At 40.9% G+C, this 16,850-nt stretch overlaps 3 protein-coding genes across 7 annotated transcripts in view; 1 reads left to right on the forward strand and 2 right to left on the reverse strand.

Moving 5' to 3' along the window:
* Positions 1-522: 522 nt before the first annotated feature.
* atg13 (ATG13 autophagy related 13 homolog (S. cerevisiae)) lies at positions 523-10,981 on the reverse strand. 3 transcript variants are annotated; one of them, XM_085447598.1, is made up of 18 exons: positions 10,803-10,981; positions 9,736-9,816; positions 9,383-9,463; positions 9,158-9,277; positions 8,926-8,972; positions 7,787-7,927; positions 7,644-7,684; positions 5,153-5,249; positions 4,937-5,044; positions 4,531-4,624; positions 4,226-4,324; positions 3,790-3,873; positions 2,891-2,991; positions 2,611-2,752; positions 2,450-2,527; positions 2,218-2,325; positions 1,946-2,074; positions 523-1,831 (listed from the first exon to the last, which is right to left on the reverse strand). In XM_085447598.1, exons 2-18 carry the CDS (start codon positions 9,802-9,804, stop codon positions 1,754-1,756), a joined length of 1,617 nt encoding a protein of 538 aa, XP_085303724.1. In that variant the 5' UTR covers positions 9,805-9,816; positions 10,803-10,981; the 3' UTR covers positions 523-1,753. The 3 variants fall into 3 exon arrangements, with proteins under 3 accessions (XP_085303724.1, XP_085303725.1, XP_085303726.1); XM_085447599.1 differs by lacking the exon at positions 10,803-10,981 and adding an exon at positions 10,713-10,760; XM_085447600.1 differs by lacking the exon at positions 4,226-4,324.
* A 19-nt stretch (positions 10,982-11,000) lies between these two features.
* On the forward strand, positions 11,001-15,522 carry harbi1 (harbinger transposase derived 1). Of its 2 annotated transcripts, none has more exons than XM_085447603.1 (7): positions 11,001-11,231; positions 11,735-11,900; positions 11,985-12,187; positions 12,338-12,425; positions 12,543-12,750; positions 12,832-13,007; positions 13,422-15,522. In XM_085447603.1, exons 2-7 carry the CDS (start codon positions 11,736-11,738, stop codon positions 13,647-13,649), a joined length of 1,068 nt encoding a protein of 355 aa, XP_085303729.1. In that variant the 5' UTR covers positions 11,001-11,231; position 11,735; the 3' UTR covers positions 13,650-15,522. The 2 variants fall into 2 exon arrangements, with proteins under 2 accessions (XP_085303729.1, XP_085303730.1); XM_085447604.1 differs by having other exon boundaries at positions 11,003-11,231; positions 13,449-15,522.
* creb3l1 (cAMP responsive element binding protein 3-like 1) overlaps positions 14,237-16,850 on the reverse strand; it is a 38,173-nt gene continuing 35,559 nt past the window's right edge. For both annotated transcript variants that reach the window (XM_085447602.1, XM_085447601.1), the window contains one exon: positions 14,237-16,839. In XM_085447602.1, coding sequence (XP_085303728.1) covers positions 16,803-16,839 — 37 coding nt within the window. In that variant the 3' untranslated portion in view covers positions 14,237-16,802. The remainder of the gene's footprint in view (positions 16,840-16,850) is intronic.

Raw genomic sequence — 16,850 nt, forward strand, 5'->3', positions numbered from 1 at the left:
CCAGCCGAGAGATATCATCTCTCCAGCGTGTCCTGGGTCTGCCCCGGGGCCTCCTCCCGGTGGGACATGCCTGGAACATCTCACCCAGGAGGCGCCCAGGGGGCATCCTTGTCAGATGCCCGAACCACCTCAGCTGGCTCCTTTCGATGTGGAGCAGCAGCTGCTCTACTCTGAGCCCCTCCTGGATGGCACAACTAAAAATCAATTTTAAAATTTTCTCCCCATCTTGTCTCAGAGGTTTTGAAAGCTCCTCTTGAGGTTGTACTTCTGGGAAATTCAGGATACTTTGTCACAACTCAAATTCTTGCAGTGTGTTTACAGGTGCTGTTACACTAAAATGGCAAGATATAACTGCTACGCTTAAAAAGAAATTTTTTTTAAGTGTCTATTATATTACGCACTTATATTTATACATGTATATATTTTTAAAAATATATAAAGTTTTAAATTATGAATTATTGGGTAATTCTGGATCCTGGTAAAACATCCCAGCCACTGAAGACACGAGTCACAGGTTTGCCATGTAGTTTGTACAGAGCTTTATTGGGACATCTACACCAAAAGAAAAGTTTAAAGCTTTCAACCAAACTGAACAGTCATGGATGTTACCCTCTGAAGACAACTGGAAATGTTTCCCTCTTTTAATCAAAAAAAGATCAAAATAAACATAAGCATGTCGAAGAGCGCACGGTAAACACCAGGCTACTGGAAAGCTCAAACTAACATCCTGCAATAAAATCCAGTATCCACGCAGGTTATGTTGACTTCTTGATTAAACTGGGGCTGGTTAAACCTCATGGTCATTTTCAAGGCTGCGATTTAAGATGGTGGTAAATTTTATTGAACTGGGGGGGTCATTATTCCCCTTGATTCACAATTACCAACCTTCAAAATGATCGTTAAGTTTCAACAAAAACCGACGTGTTATCGCAGGGGTGGGATGTTGTATTAGTTTCAGCTAGGAGTACGTGGTTTAACTGGCAACTGAGTGTTGTTGCAAAGCAAACTGAAGCGTGGAAATGTTTTCTGTACAGCAGTTAATTCACTTTACATTCCACTGGGGACATTTGCAAATGCTGAAGTTGGCAGTTTAAATCCCCAGACCAGCTGGGAAAACCTGCTGAGGGACATTGAAGCGAGCGCCGCCTTCGCTGTAAAGCAGAGCACAGAAATCCTCTTACAAGGCCATGTGCAACTTTATTTGTCCAGACTGGCTTTAAAGAGAAAACTCATAATGTGAAACGTACTCATTCGACTTGTAGATCCGTCAGCTTCAGCTCAGATATGATCAGCAAGGTGATTTTAGTGTTCGGCGGTGAGCTACAGTTCTCAAGAATGCAGGTAGCCTGTCCTCGGATGTGGGTGGTTGTCTGAAGTGACTGAAAACGCCACGATCATCTGATTTGATTAAACACTGAAGATGAGAGCCGATTTACGCCACAGAGAAAATGAAGACCTTTGAGTTGGATCAACCCTACCGGACCACAAAGGGGTGTGTGTGTCAGTGTCACAGGAGATAACATAGTATTTACAGTGAAGATGTACAAGCTGTTAAGTGTGCTTGACAGGAAGGAGAGGGAAATTTCACATTGAAACACGGTGATTAAGTCAGAGTAATTTCCACAGGACAAACAACCAGAGGAGCCTCCAGTCTGCTTCTCCCTTTCATTCATTTTTCAGTGTCCATTTCTTTGTCTTTGTCTCCTCAGGAAGTCCTTCTCTACTTTCAGCCTTCGCCCCCCTCACTCCTCGCCTACTGAAGCATGTCCACGAAGGCGTCGAACTCGTCTATGTTTTTCTCATAGACGCGCAGCTTCTCCGGCAGCGAGTCCTGCGGAGGGAGAACGCAAACTCACGTGACTACTGAGATTCATTTCCGTGCTGTCAATTCTGTAGGCGCCAAAAGCTTCGCCGTCAACACAATTGCAAATAAGAAGGTATTTACCAGGTCGTCGGCCATCGATTGGGAACTGATGTGAAGTGAGAGACTGGCCAGTTGTGGAGGATTCTGAAACTCTCTGTAGAAGGTGCCCAGATCCATCGGCAGCAAGTCGTCTTTAGAGAAGGCCGGACGCTAGGTAGACGGGAAGAGAAACCACTTCAGCTTCATAATAAAACACCTGGAATCTTGTTTTGCTTTAAATTGGACTTTTTTTTTTGTTTGAACCCAGCTGTGCACTGTTTTTTTTTCCCCTAATAAAAAAAATAACTACATACAAAATCAACCATGACGAAGTCGTCCTGCTGCCCTGACCCCTCTGAGCCCTGAGAATGAAGGCTGCCCTGCAGGGGAGATGGGCAGGGAGGAGAATCTGGAGGGTGAACCTGAACACAAACGCACACGCACAGCAGAAAAGGCGTCAGCCTTAAAGTGAACCTCAACTGTACTTGTTGTGCAAGACAAGACATTTGGGAGCATTATTTTTGTCCACCATAACACTGAAGTTACCATAGGATCATTCTCCTCTGAGTCCAGGCCTCGAGGAGCAAACGCCGCAAATGGCAGGTCCAGACTGGCTGCTGTTATCTACATAGATACACACAGAGCAGGGTTCAGTGTGGTGGGTGAGAAACTAAAATCGGTGTAAAAAGCAGCTTAAGATGACGTACCTGTGTGCTGGGTTTATTAACAAAGGCTCCGACCTTCCTTGTGAACGCATTGAGCGACTCCACAGGGTCCGAGGGAGAAACGCTCCTCCGCCCTTCTTCTTTGCGTCTTTCTCCGCTCTGCGACAAGCCGTCATCATCGCCACTGAGAGGAGAGAGAGGGACAAGACAGGAAGTTTAAATTTCAAAATGATTTAACGGAACTACGGACCAACACTGGAGTTCAGGGAATAAAAATAGGTTACAGTTTTCACTGGTTAATGCAAAGCCAGCGGACAATCACCTGCTGCTCGGTGTGTTGGGGGCATGCTCTACTGTCAGATGAACATCTGCTCCATGAGGAGGCATCAACAGAGCCCCGCCTTCCTTCCCAGCATGCAAGACCTAGAGAAGAAGCAATGGCAGGGTTATGAGAGGACATAAACAAGAATCTTGATGGACATTGTTTAGTTATTTAAGAAGCTAATTAGGAAATAAGAATGTTAATCAGTAAATAGAAGAAATCATAACTGCAGTCCTTCATTAGGCTTTCTGGAAAACAGAATATCAAACTATGAGAATAAACCACCATAACATCATTATTTATAACAGTCAGAAGTCTTTGCTTCACTGATCGCATCGTCCTCATCATAAGTGGGACGTTTTATGCATTCCTGCAATCACCTCAGAAATGGAGTTCCACAGGGTTTGATTCTTAGTCCACTGCCGTTTCTTTCTAATCATGTTTATTTTTAGTCAGTGTTTCAGTGTCAGTTTTCTTTTTATGTGGAACTAATTTTATGAACTTATTAACACTTTAATCATAGTTTTAAAATGTTGCGGTGATAGCCTTGCAGCAAGAAGGTCCTCTTACTATGACCTACAAATATGAAGTTGGAAGATTCTTGTTCAACAGCTGGCTCAATAATTTAAAATAAAACACAGCTTTTTGTTTAGTGTAAAAAGTATGCCTGACCTCTTCCATCACAAACTACTGAGCTGAGAGCTTTGATGTCTTTCCACGGCTGCCTCGGATCTTAAACCTTTATTTTCTGACACTTCTTCAGATCATTGTAGCCACTGGTGATTCTTGTTTAATTGAGTTCTGTTGTTTCTGTCTTCCTATTGTGTTCTTGTGAAGAGAAAAATAAACTCTGGGCATAAAACATAATTAACTGCTGATGGTGTGAATGGCGTTATCACCTGGTTTGGATTGGAAGCAGGGTGACAAAACTCTGCAGCTCCTATTAAAGCTGTCGGCTGGTAGGATAACCTGGAGGCGTACAGCTGAACAGGAAGAGACACAGGAGGAACGATTAAGCATGGAGGAGTTCAGGTTTATCATATACTGTGTGACTTTTAAGGGACATGCTGAGCTATCACAATGATAGATTTACTGAGGTGGTGCCATGTGATGTGGATGATCAAACATGTCTAGTGATCAGCAGCAAACTGAAGCTGTGCACTGAACAAAGTAGTGGAAATTTAAACAGAAGATGGAAAGAACAGGATTAGATGAACACACGCCCAAAAGCAAATGTTAAGTCTGAGAAAACAGATCTGTTCAGTGCAGAATCAGGATGTGTCTCACAAAAACACAAAGAGTCACACTCCCTCCCAATGGTCAGTATAGACTCACAGTGTGAGTGACAAGTCCAGGAGCCAATGGGAGCTGCAGACTATCCAGCGGGAGGGGCTTGGGCAGTTTAGAGGGAGACGGGCTCAGCGTACACACACACTGAGCCAAAGCAGGCGCGCGCACACACACACACACACACACACACACACACAGATAGAACGCACAACAAGACAACAGGAAAAGAGAAAAAAAAGACAAGGAGAGAAAAAGAGAAAGCGAAATGAAAAACAGGAGTGAAAATGGAGAGAAGAATCCACAGGTTAAAGAAAGAGATGACGACGAGGGGTGAGGGAGCGTACGCTAACCTGAGAGGGAGGGGAGGTGGAGAAGGAGGTGGCGCAGACCTCCTGTGAGTCCTGAACGCCTGCAAACTGCCCTCCGTCCTCTTCATCGGGAGCCCTGCACACAGAGATATTTGTAGTTGAAGTTCTGAGCTGATGGCAGACATGTATACATTTGTTTCTTTTACTGAAAGATAACAGAAAGCCTGAGGTCAAATGACACAGAGTGATATTAGATTAAGACACTGTATGTTTTCCTTCTGATACACCGATTCGACTCTCATGGAGATAAAGGACAGGGAGATAAAGTGTGACCTCAGAATGATGGATTGCATCACCTTGAATCTGACTACTCAACTTCTGCACTTGGAGGTCATTTAAACTTCTCTGCAGTTGTGGGAGACAAAACCAGACTGAGTGGCGAAGCTACCTGTAGTTGCAGGGATGGCCCATGTTTGCCGGACGCTGGCTGCTGCAGGGAGGATCCACAAAGTGATCCACGATGATCCCCATGATGGGAGCCGACCTTTCGAATTGCCTGAAGAGGAGGACAGTTAAACTGCTCATAAGATGCGTTTCCCATTGGAATAAATATACAAGAACCTTCTCTGAAGAACAGCTGTTGTGGCTTTGATTTGTTGGTTACCTGTTAGACATGAATGCCAGATTGGTGCGGTAGGCGCACGAAAGCGTGATTGTACCGATAGGGGTGCCAACAACTCCAACGCGCACCGTTTGGAAACCTTAAAAACAAGCACAACATAAGCAAATGTAAACCAGCCCTATAGTGTGAAAGTACTTAATGCAATACAGTAGTGATGAAAGCTTACTTTTGAAAAAATGTTTACAGTACAAGCAAATCAAACTGCTGTGTCAAACTGGAGCAGAAAACATGGAGAGATGTGTGTTGTTCAGTGTTTCTGTATTGATTTAACAAATGTCAGTCATGGAGCCGAGTTGGTCCTGATTTAGACTTCTGTGGTACACCATTGCAGAGCCCACATCGCAACCTATGTGACTGGCTGATGTCGTTGCAGACTTTTATGCTTGTGCGGGTGCATTACGTGTTAATTACCACGAGTCCTTATGTTGACGCTGTGACTATTGTTCCTTATGTATCTCTGGAAGTGCACGTCAGTTTTCATCATAGATTTCCCAGTGAAGCATAAATTGGTGATGCTTCAGTTGGAAAACACTGCGACATATGGCACAACCACAAACACCTCTGAACAACAGAAAGTACAACATAACCTGGCGCACACCTCCCTAGAAATTTAACTACATGTCAGGTTGTCGGTCATCCAGGTCATAGTAATCTAAGGAGCTTGGAAAGAAAAGCGACTGGACTTGAAGTTTCTTGAAGACGTTTCCACCTCTCATCCGAGAAGCTTCTTCAGTTCTAAGAGCAAACGGTGGCGAGTCCCAGGTAGAGCTGGGCGATAGAACGATAACGATATGTATCGCGATATAACTTTTACTCGATAGAGAAATTAAGCTATCGCGATAGACCTCGCCGCTCTTGTCCTCTTTTAAAAAAAAGAAAAAAAAAAAAGAAAAGGTCAGCCAATCCAAATTAAGTAGCGCAGAGCCGAACCAATCACAGCCGCAGCGTCACGTCGCGTGACTTGTTACGTACAGCACAAGTGCCAAGCCGCACGTGTGTTTGTTTGGGAAGCAGCCAGCGGGTAATGGAGCCAGCGGGTAATGGAGGAAATGAGTGTGCCGACTAGAAAAATCAACCGAGCGTGACCGAAGAGAAAACAGATGATGGTTCCAACGCCGGAGAGATTGTCGAACGGAAGAGCCATAGAAGTTCCGTAGTGTGAAGGTATTTCGGCTATTTCAAGTCTGACAAAAAACAGAGTAGCGTGCACTGTAAATTGTGCCGAAAGCAAGACTGGAAATACAATAAACTGGTGCATGCGTCACACTGTGCGCCACGTTATTGTTTCGGTGAAATGAATTTCTACAATACTGTTACTGTTAATTCTACTCTCTGCAGTGTTTAAATGCTTACATATACACACAGTTACTGTCCCTCCACACATACGACTCTGTTCTGCTTCTATGCCCCAGCTTTGTTTACTTTTTCCCACCGAGGCTTCTAGACTTCTGATTGGCCAACATCTCTACACGGTTAGGAATCTAGCGCCACCTGCTGCTTTGGCATGTTCATAGCAGCGTTTTCCTTCATTTCTGCCTTTATGTGTGGACGGGATTATTTTTTAAAACGAAAACGGAAAATCTCCGTTTTCAAAAATACCCGTGTACGTGTGGACGTAGCCTCAGTCTCTGACTGGAAGCGCTAATTCGTCATTCGGCTTTTGTCAGACTAAAGTAACTGTTAAAACTGTTTGAAAAGCTAAGCTATACAACAAGGAGAGATTGAGAATTTCCTTTTAGTTCTCAGTTTATTTGATATTGACAAAAGTTAGTCAGTTTTGTCTGTTCTTCTGTAAAACAAACTAAGATTTATTTTTAGAATTAATATTTTGTTTCTAAGTGGAATTGACAATTTAGTCTGTTTTGTTTGTTCTATTTTGAAACTTAAACGCTTTAGCGGCTGCCTTTTGTGTAGTTTGCAATATTTGCCTTTATTTATCTGAAAAAGTCTCATGTTCCTTAAGTACATCTACCATGTTGAACTTATTATGGGAAATAAATATTTAAATCAAAACAAGCTGCTGATTATTTCACATTTTACTTGTGAGCAACGGCACATTTAAATCTTACAAATATAGTTATTTGGCTTATATCGTGATAGATATCGTTATCGCCTGAAATGAAAAAAACATATCGTGATATGAAAAAATCTCATATCGCCCAGCTCTAGTCCCAGGTATTGAAGCCCTAATGTTGTTGTCCCTTAAAAGGATCGCTGACCCACTATTGATCATGTGCCTCATCACATGAGTCTGAAAAAAGGGTCATTACATATCAGGTTGCAGTCTACAACTACTGTGAATGGCCTGTTTAGCACCATCAACTCCTCCGGGGCATTTACAGCTACTTTGTCAACGCAGTTTTGAATTTATCAGAGAAAGAACAGCAATCATTGTCTCAATATAAGGAATATTTAACAGTTGTAGGCTCTACAAAGCTTTTTCACAGAAGCTTAAATCAGGTCTTAAACTTACCTTCTCCTAATCCACTCAGCTGGACCTCCCCGAAGTAGATCCTAGACAGAAGAAGCAACACGCAGTTTAGAAGAATGGACTGAAAACAGCACAAAGATAAAAAGGAGTGAGATGATGCATTCTGGAAGTGAGGACAAATGTACCTGTAGAGTATGACATAGTCGTGTCCCTGCTTTCTGGACAGTTTATAAGCAGGCGTGACTCTGGTGATGGCCAGCAGAGACTTCAAGAGGACAGACAGACGGTTATAGACTGCATATGACACCTTGATTTCCTTATCGCACCTGCAGCAGACAGAAAACACGGTGATGTGTTACAATACAGCAGCTTAAGGGGATTTTAAAAATATCTCTGCAAGGCAGCTCGTTTTCGTGTTTCCAGGTCTGCTTCTCACCGACTACCTTTCTTTGATACCCCTTCTCTAAATTTATCTTGTATGAATAAAGCAGTGTGGTGCTTGGGGAATGGAGACCATTACTGATCATTTTGACTGTACTTTCAAAAGCACAGGTGCACAGAGTAATACCAAAATTAAAACAGTGTTTTGTACAGTGCTGGTGGACCTGACAGGGTGCCGACAGGCTCACTTTACCACCTACAGAAACAAAATAGTTCAGACACAGTTTTCAAACGGAAACACTTCAGCAGTTAGGTCAAATTATCATTCGACTCTTCTAGTTTTAAAAGAAGTCTGATTTTAAAGAGGTTTAAGAGAAGCTAATGCCACTCGTCACTGACCCACTTTACTGATGTGTTTATGGGCTCAATCACTGACTTCACATCTCACTGAATACAGCAAGACACTCGTTTATTTTAAATTACGGTTCTCATTAGAGAAAAAAAACAGCCATAGACCAGAGTACACTTACAGAGAACTCCCTTCTGATTTACAAGTTCCTACAATGAAATAAGCTTCAAGACACCAAGAAGGTGAGGGTCAAAATTCTCAGCTTGAGGCTTGAGGATAGGACCTCATTGTCCATTAAAGTGGGTGATGTCCAATTGTTTATATACAAATTATTTTACTCAAACTGCTGGTTATTACTGCATTTCTGAGCTTCTTCATGACTTGGATGCTCACAAAGCTCTACGTTTAGTACGGGTGTCTGACAGCTAAGTTTTGGCAGAGAAAATCAGTAACAGTACTGATTCAGATACTATAGTTAAAAGATTTGTGGTCCTGCTGGCTGATACTGTGCAAACATGGAGAAGCAAAATCAGCAACCCTGAACCACATGGCCTACAGAAGACTTTTACTAAAGCAAAAACAAAATTCACTCACTTTTCATTCATCTCCAGGCACCAAGTCTCTAACTCCATCGAGTCCCCCTGAAGGAAGACAAAGCAAAGAAAAACTAACGAACACAGTTACATTAAAGAGGCTGCATATTTAGTTAATGATGTGGTCTGGCTGGTGTTGCAAATGTGTAAAACAATGATAAATCCCAAAGCCCAGTTTTTACAAAACAAGAAAACAGGATGCAGGTTTTTTGTTTGTTTTTTTTTTTTTTTACCTCTGATGTCTTCAGAGAGATCTCAACACACATGGAGCGCCCGATGCCTGGAAGCTGGCCAGCCAGTGCCTTTTTGGCTTCATGGGTAACCTCTGGGATGTCTTTGATGGCCAAATTAAACTAGAAGGAATATTAACCTGAATATCCATAATCCATGCCATGAAAAGATCCACAGTTAACTTGAAAGCCAAACAATCATGACAGAGAATGACTACGTTGTTTTACCCAGTCAGATCCAGTAGGCGATGATGACGAGCGAGTGCAGATCTTCTCTCCCAGCCTGGCTTGGACTATCACCTGGACAGTCTACAGATACAGAAACAGGCTGCTCAAACAATGAGCTGGTTTTACAGAAACAATCCATAGAAAATTGCTGACAAGCCTGTCCAAAATATAACAGGCACTTTTATGAAAGAGACATATGTTGGAAAAGATTGTTTTAATTCCAGTGCTTTGAGCCACACTAATAAAAACCTGGCTTTCCATTGTTTATTTATTTATTCACTTCTGAAGCCTCAAATGTCCATTTAGAAACCTGCAATTACAGATGTATAGAAAAAGTTATGTTAGTGTCTCACCTTAAGTGCAAAGAACTTAATAAACTTGTCTAAGTCCTTTTGATCCTGGGGCTTCAGGTCACTCTCCATATTGTTACAACCCTGCAAGATAGATGATCAATGGAAACTTATTGAGGAAACAAGGGAAATTATTGTGTTATAACACAATAAAAATAATACAGCCCACAACAAATAAGGAGGATAGTTACAGTAAAAGTGTAAAAGCACAGTGAGGGCCCTAAACTGTGGGAGTGCAAAACCTTTACATGTAAAACAATGATAAACACAAAGAAAGTAAAAGATAAGACTGAAATTGCACAAGTAGTGCAAATTACATTAACAAATAAAATAATTAATAAGTAATATGTGCACTATAAATCTAAGAAACAGCTGCAAGAGGGTAAAATACAAAAATACACCTTCTTACAGCTTTTTAAAACAGATTTATGGTGTATACATTCAACCAAACAAGAGTGAGAAACAAAACGTAAACTATTCATGTACATACATGTGCATGCGGAATTACATGTGTTTAAGTAAAAGTGACTGAAAAACCTAAATACTGGGGAAAAGCTGAATTCAACCCCCATTATCTCCCCATTTCAGGACTACAGTTCCTAAGAAAATATTTCAATTACTTTAACAAAATAAGCATTTTTCACCACACTGGCAACAGTTTAGCGTTTTAACTGAAAAACGTGGACAATATAGTAATAAATAAAAGGAAAACTTTATCACCGTGGTCTTAGCCCTCCAAACAACAGTGGACTACAAAAAAAATAATAATAAAAGCAGGCTAGCAGGTTAGGCCTCCACGTTGAAATTGTCCAAATTATAGTTAGAGGTCATGTTAGAAAACAAAAAAAGCCTGACAGCCTTATTACTCTTTACACAACAACCGATGGTAAATTCAAATTCTACAGTACCGTCTTTTTTTGGACAACTACGAAAGGTTTAAGGTTCGCAAAGCCGAATCTGTGAAGCATGAGGATACTGACCCACGGAGCAGCTGCCGTTAGCCTGCAGCTAACACTAGCTACCCAGCTCAATAACGTACTTTAACTTGATCGCGAAACAACAGTACTTACATTAGCTGTGACCTTAACAACGGAGCTTCAATAAAATGCAAGCCAGTTTAATGCAAGCGAGACCCAGAGCTGTGTCACACAGACATTTTATACGCCCATTTGAGATGTACACAACGTCAGCAGCTGCTGTGCCACTTTTCTGTTTATCTTCTCCATGTCGACGTGTTTGTGTAGCGGCGTGTTCACCGCGGCGTTTTCGTTAAAATACAAAACTGCTACATTTAGAGTAAAAAAAACAAGTTTTTGACAAAATAATCAGGAAGTATTTTTACGCGATTTGAAAAAAAATTATAACCACACTGAACTTATATCTAAAACATAAACGCCAGTCTGTGTGGCGAATCTGCGAATTCAGAGCCGCAGGTTAACGTTAGCTATTTCAATGACTTGTTTTTTGGGTCCATAAATGCTTTGTTTTTTTATCTGAAGGTAAGAGTATTGTCCTTAATCGTGCAAAAATTATTTATCAGTGCTTTCAATTCGATTTGCAACTGTCCCACTACTACATGACAGCAAAGTCGTCATCTCAAGTGAGCAAAGAAAAAAATAATAATAATAAACGCAAGCTAGGGTAGCACGTTAGCACGCTGGCTTGACTTGGCTCACATGTACTGGAGCTATCCCTAAAGCTAATGATGGCTTGCTGATAATAACGTTTAAAACATCAGGACATTCCCGCCTAGTATTAAACTCTCGGTATTTAATGGGTTCTTGTATACAAAGAACGTGAACGTGGTTTTCCTTATTAGCGAAAATATAATATCAGCAAAATAGCACATTAATAATTGTAGCAATGTTTAGTGGAATAATATATGCTGCAGATTAATCTGTATGTAAAATTCCTCCCAGGTTTGAGGAAATAAGGCTATAGCAAGTATTTAAATTGAGTTGCACTTATTAGCAATTAAAAGGAAACGTTTTCTTATCCTCAGCATGGCCATCCCTATAGCCATCTTGGACTGTGATCTACTCCTGCATGGTCGAGGCCACAAGACCCTTGACCGCTTTGACCTGGACTCAGTCTCAGACAGTTTCCTCATCACGCAATTTGGCTTCCCCAGAGACTTTATCTTGTATCTGGTGGAATTACTCAGAGAGGTTTGTGGGCCTTCATGTCATGTTAAGAGATCAATTTAACTTTGTCTTTATGAAATATGCAAACACTACTCTGTTGTGTTCCAGGGTCTATGCAGGCGAACCCAGCGCTCCAGAGCCATCAGTCCTGAGGTCCAGGTGCTGGCCGCACTGGGTTTCTACACATCAGGTTCATTCCAGACATCTATGGGGGATACGATCGGTATAAGCCAGGCGTCAATGTCGAGATGTGTGTCCAATGTGACGAGAGCCCTGGTGGAGAAAGCACCTCAGTTCATCACGTTCAACAGGTACGATGATGTTATGCCACTTGATGTCAGGCAGGAATGACAAAAAAATTTGAAACTGTAACTTTGTGTTCCCAGAAACTTGTTTTTACTTCAAAAGAAGTAAAAGAAAATCTCACTTGAATAATAATAATAATGATGTTTTCCAAACAGAGATTTATCCACCGTAGAGCAGTCCTTCCGGGAGTTTCAGAGGGTCGCAGGATTTCCTGGAGTCCTGGGGGTGCTGGACTGTGTTCAGGTTCATTATATGACATTGTGTAATTAGTGTGTGTGTTTATGTGCATGCACGCTCATGCACTCATTTGTTTTTACAGGGGTAACCTAATCATCTCTCTTACTTTAATTTAATTTCCAGGTGGCCATCAAAGCACCAAACAGCGAAGACTCCTCATATGTGAATAAGAAGGGCTTTCACTCTGTGGCCTGTCAGCTGGTTTGTGATCCCCGGGGACTGTTACTTAGCGCAGAAACGCACTGGGCAGGTGGACTCCAAGACACTGTTGTTCTAGAAAGATCTGCTCTTTACAAACAGCTGCAGGACACAGAGCAGGGCTGGCTGCTGGGTGAGCTCTGGACTTTTTATTCCTTATTAGAAGTTAGCTTGTGGCGTTGGAGTCAGAGGTTATAAGTTTTCCGATTTTCAGGTGACAGCCGTTACCCTTTGAGGAAATGGCTGATGACGCCAGTTGACTGCCCAGAATCCCCTGCAGAGTTTCGATACAATCTGGCCCACGCGGCTACACGTGAGATCGTGGATCGAACCTTCAGAGCCATCCAAACCAGATTCAGATGTTTAGATGGCACCAAAGGATACTTACAGGTATGGCAAATGTGTCACAGCCAATAATCAGGCCCAAACATTTTAGTAGAAATAAACCATGAGACATTTTTAACCTCCAAACAGTGTATTTATTTGTTCACGTTCTGCCCAGCAGAGTGCCCTCTGGTGGACAAACTAAAAAGCTGAAGGATGTTTCTCCAGTGTCCTCTTTATTTTTTTTATTTATCAGATGTCATAAAAGCCAATACTGATAGATCGGCAAATAGGTGATATCTGCTGATAACATCTGACAATCTGCTGAGTTCACGGTATTAGAATGATACACCATCAGTACCAGAGTCAAACAGGCCACGGTCATAACCGAAAATGAGACCTTTACCTTATTTGTGAGTGAAATATAGCAATGCATCTGGCGTAGTATTGCCAGTAATGAGTTGGTTTTTGCATCTGTAGCCGCTACCCCTCCTCTCCTGTTTACAGTACTCTCCAGAGAGGAGTTCATCCATCCTGCTGGCCTGCTGTGTTCTCCACAACGCCTCCTTGCAGTCTGGATTAGACGCCTGGACTCTGGAAAGAACAGAGCCTCTCGAGCAGCCAAAGAGCCTCAACCAGAGACCCGAGGACCGTGACAGCCAGGCAGAGGATCTTCGAAGGCAGCTCATATTCAAACACTTCAGCTGAAGCTGTGGGGGTTAAAGGGGACGAAGATTGGGACCAGTGCAAAGCTCAATATCACAAGAAACACATTTAAAGCAAGAACGTTCACCGACACGCTGTTGCTGATGCAGTTTTTTAATATTTTGCTGGATTCTACTCTACTGACTATACTAAGATAACATAGATATATTTATGTATGGAGAAACATGCAAGACGCTATACAACAAACCAAGGCGACATATCCATACACATTTCAAATAAGTGAACTCCCTGGAAATGCTTGATTATTCCCTCAGGACATTCAAATAGATTCCAAATCTTCATGGAGTGGTTGGAATAATCAAGCACCTCCTGGTGTTTGACAACTATTCAAACTGTGCAGCTGCTTCGTCATCCAGGTTTCTTTACAAGTTGAAAAAAAAAATCACCCACCCCATTATTTATTTTTTTAAATCCCACCCCTCTAATTTTCTTTTCCCCATTAGATTCCACAGGTTAAGATCTTGGACTATGTCACAATACAAAAACAAGACCCTTATTTACAACAACTGCACATTAAGTTGTCTTTTTTTTTTTATGTACATCGGTGCATTAAGACTCACGGGTGAAAATGACAGGCTGCAGTCACATGATTTTCTTCTTTTTTTCTTTTTTTTTGGAGCATGTGCGGCATGACGGAACAGTCACAACGTGAAACAGATACAGACGACGTGAGTAAGAAAAGCAGAAAATCTGTGGTAGCTAAATTTTTGGCGCTTAAAATTGATTTTGAAGTGGCAGAACGTTCTTAAAGGATTTAAATAATGAATAAGGCTTTTATTTTGAAGGAATACCAGTCATTAAGGGTGTTTTTTTTCCCACTGTTTCTTGAACCTTGTCAAAAAGTGTTTGTTTTTTTTTGGTCAGTTTTCAATCAAGTTATGTAATTAACAAAACTAGTGGTGTTTTACTGCCTGGAATGTATTAGTCATTTAAATGGCTTCATCAATATATACAAACTTTCTACAAACAGGAATAAATACAACATACACTGCTGTCGCATGACCACATTTTTATATCAGGATTGCTATACTTTTTGTGTAGTTTATTCAAAGTTTACTTTTTACATTTAATTACCAAAAAAATATATATAGAAATTAAACTTTTTTCCCAAATATTTTGTTTTCTTATATTCTGGAGATTATTTTTGGTCAAATTACTGCGAGGAACCCTCAGAGATTTTCATGCGACAGCAGTGGAACATAAACACTGTATTACAGTTAAAAGACAGAAACAGATCATGTCAAAGCTTTACACCTGATGAATCAGCATGTAAAACGTTACATCATCCTAAATGCCAAAACACGACGTAGCACTATTTCCTTGTTTCCTTTTTTTTGTGCATAAAATAAATATGCTCTTTTTTTGATGCTCAGAATATATTATAAGTTGTATTTTTATGCTTTTTTTAAACGTTATTTTTAAAAAAAAATGGAGACAATAAGATAAAGTAACTTTTTTTTGATGCATAAATTAAATATGCTCTTTTTTTAATGCTGCAAATATATTACATATACATTTTATAATTTCATAAAAATACTTTTGTCATGTTTCCCCAACCTCTTTATGATCCCTCGGTATGAAAATATGATCTCTCTCCCAAAAGAAACAGAGCAGAATTTTGGTCAGAGCTGGAAAAAATTATTCAATTATTCAAATGTCAGATGCAGATGTAAAAAAGCTGAAGCGTAATGGAAAGAATTTTTTTCTTAAAGCCAGATAAAAGATCCACACCCTGTGTTGATTGCGCTAAGCGAAACTTTTTTTGGATCTGTAAGAGAGATCTTTGTCAAACAAGTTGCGACTGTTGTGATCTCAAATGTGTAAAGGAATGTGAAATAAAAAGGTTTCACCCAGATTTAAAAAAAGATGATTCATCCATTTTCTGCAACAGAATAAACAAATCGTTTAGTTCGAGGAACATTTTCAGGCCTGTGTTTCCATGTGGGACTTTAGGTGTAAGGCCAAGTTGGTCATATTCAACTGAGCGAAGTGGAAGGCACTTTCAGAATGGCACGGCTTCCAAAAGCATATGTTGATGCCTAGTTGGTGTTGGTGCTTACACATGCTGTTATCTATTTCACACTTGGCTTAAAAGTGTTTCCTGTTACAAATGTTCCTATTAGGTCAACTGCTCTGCTCCACTCTGTGTGTACAGGAAGGGCTTTCACGTATACGGGGAAACAGAGAGCAGAGGAGAGATGACCTAAAAACACAACAGAGGCTCATACTGCGGAAAAAATACACATTGATGACATATTAAGCAGATGCAGCCCTTCGTGCTTTGTTCACCAACCTAATGTGGCACATCAGGAGCATCTTGGAATAAAAGTACAAGAACTACATGATAAAAACTAGAATCCCACAGTGGACGTCACGTTTTCACTGTTTTTAAATGCACACTGCCTTTTTTTTTACATTTCTTTCAGCCACATTCCCATAATTCTTTCTGTTTGCTCTTGCAAAAAGACCGCGTTGCTTTGCTCTGAACAGGAACGCTACACTTCATTTGTTTTGGGGAGGAATTAAATATATTTCTGGAAACGGGAAACAACTGTTTTAGATGGTCATCTTTAGGGCTGTCTAACAAAGTAACACAAAAGGTCTTTACGCGTGATCACAGCATAAGTGACTCATATATGCCTTTCATTTTGGCAGCTGTGGCTATTTTGTGCTCATGGCCTGTTTAAGCCAGTCAAATCTATAAGCTCTGACTGCAGGTTCTTTAAAGTTTAGTAAGGCGACTGTGTTTTTAATGTTTTGTGAGTTATAAACTATTTTTTAATAACTACATATAAAAAAAGATTCGTTGAGTATTTAAAATGATGCAAGATTCTTTTTTGTGCATAACAATGGAGATTCCAGCACGAAGGTCTGTTTAAAATCGAGAATGTTCAAGTACAACAGAGTCTGTCAAAGCAGAGAAGTGACGCTGTAGATAAAGGCATGGTAACAGAGGTGCAGGATGGGAGCCGTAATCTAAGCTCACTAGAGGAGATGATGATAATGGATTTTCTAACAAACTTAACAGAAAACGTTTTTTGGTCCAGCTGGATGTTGATTTCAGCAACCTGGAGCATTGGGGTCCTTTGGAGGGATTCAGGGCTGAGAAGTTAGATGAGGAGAGGCTGAGCTGTGTCAGAAAAACTCAGAGTCTCCATCTGGTTTTGTTTCTCTGAGGAGAGG

The sequence above is a fragment of the Copadichromis virginalis genome, linkage group LG23 (genome assembly GCF_057382275.1).
Source record: "Copadichromis virginalis isolate Kocher_CV1m ecotype Utaka linkage group LG23, C_Virginalis_male_GT1.1, whole genome shotgun sequence".
Classification (NCBI taxonomy): domain Eukaryota; kingdom Metazoa; phylum Chordata; class Actinopteri; order Cichliformes; family Cichlidae; genus Copadichromis; species Copadichromis virginalis.